The sequence below is a fragment of the Humulus lupulus genome, chromosome 2 (genome assembly GCF_963169125.1).
Source record: "Humulus lupulus chromosome 2, drHumLupu1.1, whole genome shotgun sequence".
Classification (NCBI taxonomy): domain Eukaryota; kingdom Viridiplantae; phylum Streptophyta; class Magnoliopsida; order Rosales; family Cannabaceae; genus Humulus; species Humulus lupulus.
Window position 1 is genome coordinate 135,572,152 of NC_084794.1, and position 3,692 is coordinate 135,575,843.

At 38.6% G+C, this 3,692-nt stretch overlaps 1 protein-coding gene across 1 annotated transcript; it reads left to right on the top strand.

Moving 5' to 3' along the window:
- Positions 1-410: 410 nt before the first annotated feature.
- On the top strand, positions 411-3,080 carry LOC133818538 (zinc finger CCCH domain-containing protein 14-like). Its single transcript, XM_062251452.1, has 3 exons — positions 411-1,006; positions 1,343-2,122; positions 2,333-3,080. Exons 2-3 carry the CDS (start codon positions 1,349-1,351, stop codon positions 2,675-2,677), a joined length of 1,119 nt encoding a protein of 372 aa, XP_062107436.1. The 5' UTR covers positions 411-1,006; positions 1,343-1,348; the 3' UTR covers positions 2,678-3,080.
- Positions 3,081-3,692: the final 612 nt, after the last annotated feature.

Here is a 3,692-nt window from a genome sequence, read left to right on the forward strand (position 1 = left end):
TTATTATTATTGCAGAATCAATTTTGTCCCTTTTATCGTCAAAGTGGTTGTTGCATGGTTACACAGCAAGCTATAGTCATCATCCAATAAAAATGAGATTCATTTTTTTTAATGATAAATATTATTATTTTTGTTATATTTGGGAGATTGAAGTGGTACCAAAAAGAAAAGAGGGGCCATAGTTAGTTAAAGTTGTGACAAAGAAGCAAACAAGGAAGATTTAAACAATAATTAAGAACCTTACTTCAAATATAGAACACCTAGAAAAAGCATGCTTTTAATTCCAAATAACAGAAATACTAATAAAAATGAAGGAAAACGAAAGGAAAGAAATCTTGAAACGAAAGAAGAACCAGATTGGCATTTCTCTTTTATCAGCGCCACCAGCACCTCACCACATACTTCCATGCCACGCCAAACATTCCCTTAGCAAACACCACCACCTACCCACCCTTCTCTCTCTCTCTCTCTAACTGCTTTACTATTTTTACATATATACCCCTCTCTTCATTCCCTAGCCTTCAAGCTACTCCTCACTCACTCACATCGCTCTCCTGCTCTTTCACTACAACTCTTTCATCTTCTTATCCCCAAACAATGAAGTGGGGCGCGTCGTTACACGCGTTCCGTTATGCCCTATAACTGTTTGTTATCGAATTTTCATGGTCCCTTGTAGGAAAACCGACTTCGCTCCCCAGGAGTTTAATTGGGTGCTTTTCTAACAATTCTGAATCTTTTTGTGTCTACCAATAAGTATATTCCACGTCAGCGCTTCTCGCACGATGTGGGTTTGACTCGTACTGTGGAATGCGATCTCACGAGTCTAGGCCGTAGTTGATTATTACCCAGCCCCGCTCAATTTGCGAATTGCAACAGATTTAATAGCTGTCTGTAGCTCCTTCTCACTTTTGCACTCTTCTTTCCCTCTCTCTCTCTCTCTCCTTCGTCTCTGGGTTTCAACAGAAAAGTCAGGCTTAAGAACTATTTCTCGGTTCTCCGGAGCTGCGTAAGTTTCTTCTTCTTGAAGCTTTTACTTATCAATGGATAAACAATGAATGTATTTCGCTTCTGTTAGAATAATATATCGATAGATCTCGTATTAATTGATCTTAATTTTCTTCTGGAACTTTCGTGGAAAATGATGGAGAAGATGAGACGCTTTAGGACGATTCATTGATTTGGATTTTGTAGTTTCCTGTAATACTTGCTTTCGAGATATAAATATATATATTTATATATACATATATATATAAATACATAATAAGTCAATGGCGATAGTGTTTTTTTTCTCCCTTCTTGTATGTTTTCTTGATTTTTATGCAGTTTGATCAACTGTATTCAGTTTAACATGGAGAATGAAGCGTATTCTCCTTCATCGGAGACAAATACCGCGTCCCCAAACTCACCACGTTTCGCCATGGCGGTTGGCTCAGTAACTCACCAGAATTTCACTGACATATCGCCAGAAACCAGAGACTTCGGCGCCGAGTTCTTCTCAATGTACCGCGCCATTTTTCAGCCGCAGTCTCCACAGATTCCGAGCTCCCTCTCTCTCACTCCATCTACCAGATCCTCCTCCGTCGGTGGCGATGACGACGAGAACGCCACTGAGCGTCGCCTAAATCAAGCTCGCCTTATCCTCGAAAGCAAGGAACTCAACAATCACTACGACCTCATCCAAGCGCACCTCCAGGACCTTAACAAGGAGGTGGACTTCCTCCGTCATGAAAATGCCGAGCTACGATCGATCAACAGCGAGTTGCTCAAGCTTATTTCTTCGCCGACGGCCTTTCGAGGCTTCCTACTCTCTTCCACTAATCAATCTCTCATCGAAAGCTTTCGTAGCCTTGACATTGGAGGTCTCAGTAGTAATACTACTACTACTACCACAAATAATACTAATGACAGCCATGGCTTGGACGATTTCTCTGACATCAGTCCAACGAGCGTGATGGAGACCAACCGATTCGAGAGGCGGAATCCAGATCAGCGAGTCACTCTCCCTAAAAGCATTTCCGTCCGATCCACAGGTTACCAGAAGATCAATCCTGGTTTGAGCCGAGAAGGTCCAAGTCGCACTTCTACTAAGCCAAGAACACCGAGTCAATCAGTATCCGGAACGGTGAGTGAGTTACACCTTCCGAGTTATATTGCATCATTTTCTAACTCAATGACTCTTCACATATGTGAATATACACGTCCAATGAAAATTTCTTTTTTAATTGATTGAATATTATTGTAGTCTTTATTCGTACAAATCTTGATTTTGTGGTAGTATAATTACAATGGGTTAATAATGAAAATGGATTGTTATGGTATAATGCGTGTGCAGCAAAGGGTGTATGTGCCTGGAGTAAGCGATAGTAGTGGTAGCAGTAGTAGTGGGATCCAGAAGGATGAGCGAGAGAATCTGTCCGGGTTGGAACTGGAGGTGTACAACCAAGGAATGTTCAAGACGGAGCTCTGCAACAAGTGGCAGCAGACTGGGGCGTGTCCGTACGGAGACCATTGTCAGTTCGCCCATGGCATGGCGGAGCTCCGACCCGTGATCCGACACCCTCGTTACAAGACAGAGATTTGCAGAATGGTTCTGGCTGGCGATCGCTGCCCTTACGGCCACAGGTGCCATTTCCGTCACTCGCTCACCGAGCAGGAGAGGTTGATGCTGCCTCATTGATCATCGTACATGGAAGTGAAATTATACCGTTTAGCAGGCAGATTAAGGCTCTCATTAATCTCATCGTCATCCCTCCCTACTAGTCTTGATTAATATCGAATCATAAATTGGGTTTAATTCATTCAATAATGCTGATCAATCTGATGAACTGTGATAATTGGGGAATATGTATATAGAAACTTAATGATCAAACCGTGATTAAAGCAAACGCAGGTACAGTAACTATGATATGGAAGGATACAGTTGTAATAAATTGATAAGAGAGAAGAAATTAAGATGAAAATATTTGTTTGGTTGATGTCGGGGGTTTAGAAATATGGAGTGTGAACGAAAGAGCTGAATGTTTGTTTTTACACATTTGTAGGACATGAGCGAAATTAATCAGAAATATTATTTTGTTTTTCTTTCCTTATTTTGTTTTTTTAAAAAAAGAAAGTTTTTGTTATTCGAGGGCTATACAATCATTGGCTCAATGTTCTTCTTTCGGAAATAATATTGGCTTTCTGAATTAAGACAATGATATTCTGGTTGATTGTTGATGATGATGACATTTTTATATGTAGTTGCACGCAATTGATTGGTTAATTTGAGTTTGTTATGTATTAATTATGCCTTAGTTTACAGGCGATATTTCATATTCAAGTTCGTTAGAAGTATACATTATTTTTAAATAAAATTGTATTAATAGTTAATGTGCTGAAGTGATGCCTGAAGGATTATTTTATTTTTATTTTTGTAATTTTAAAATTAACCATTGACAAATGCGTGTAAACTACTTTTATTAATTGTTATTAATATATTGTCGAAATTTGTTAAATTGGGTAATTTAAAATTTTGCAATATATGAGTATTATAATTTTCAGGAAATAACTAATATAATATATATTTATTTATTTTGAAAGGAGGAAGTAACTAATATGAGTACTGTGTTTTTTCTTCATCTCTAATTAAGTTACTATCTTTAGTTAGTCCTAATAACAACATGTAATGTACAACCCGATACGACAAAAAAAAA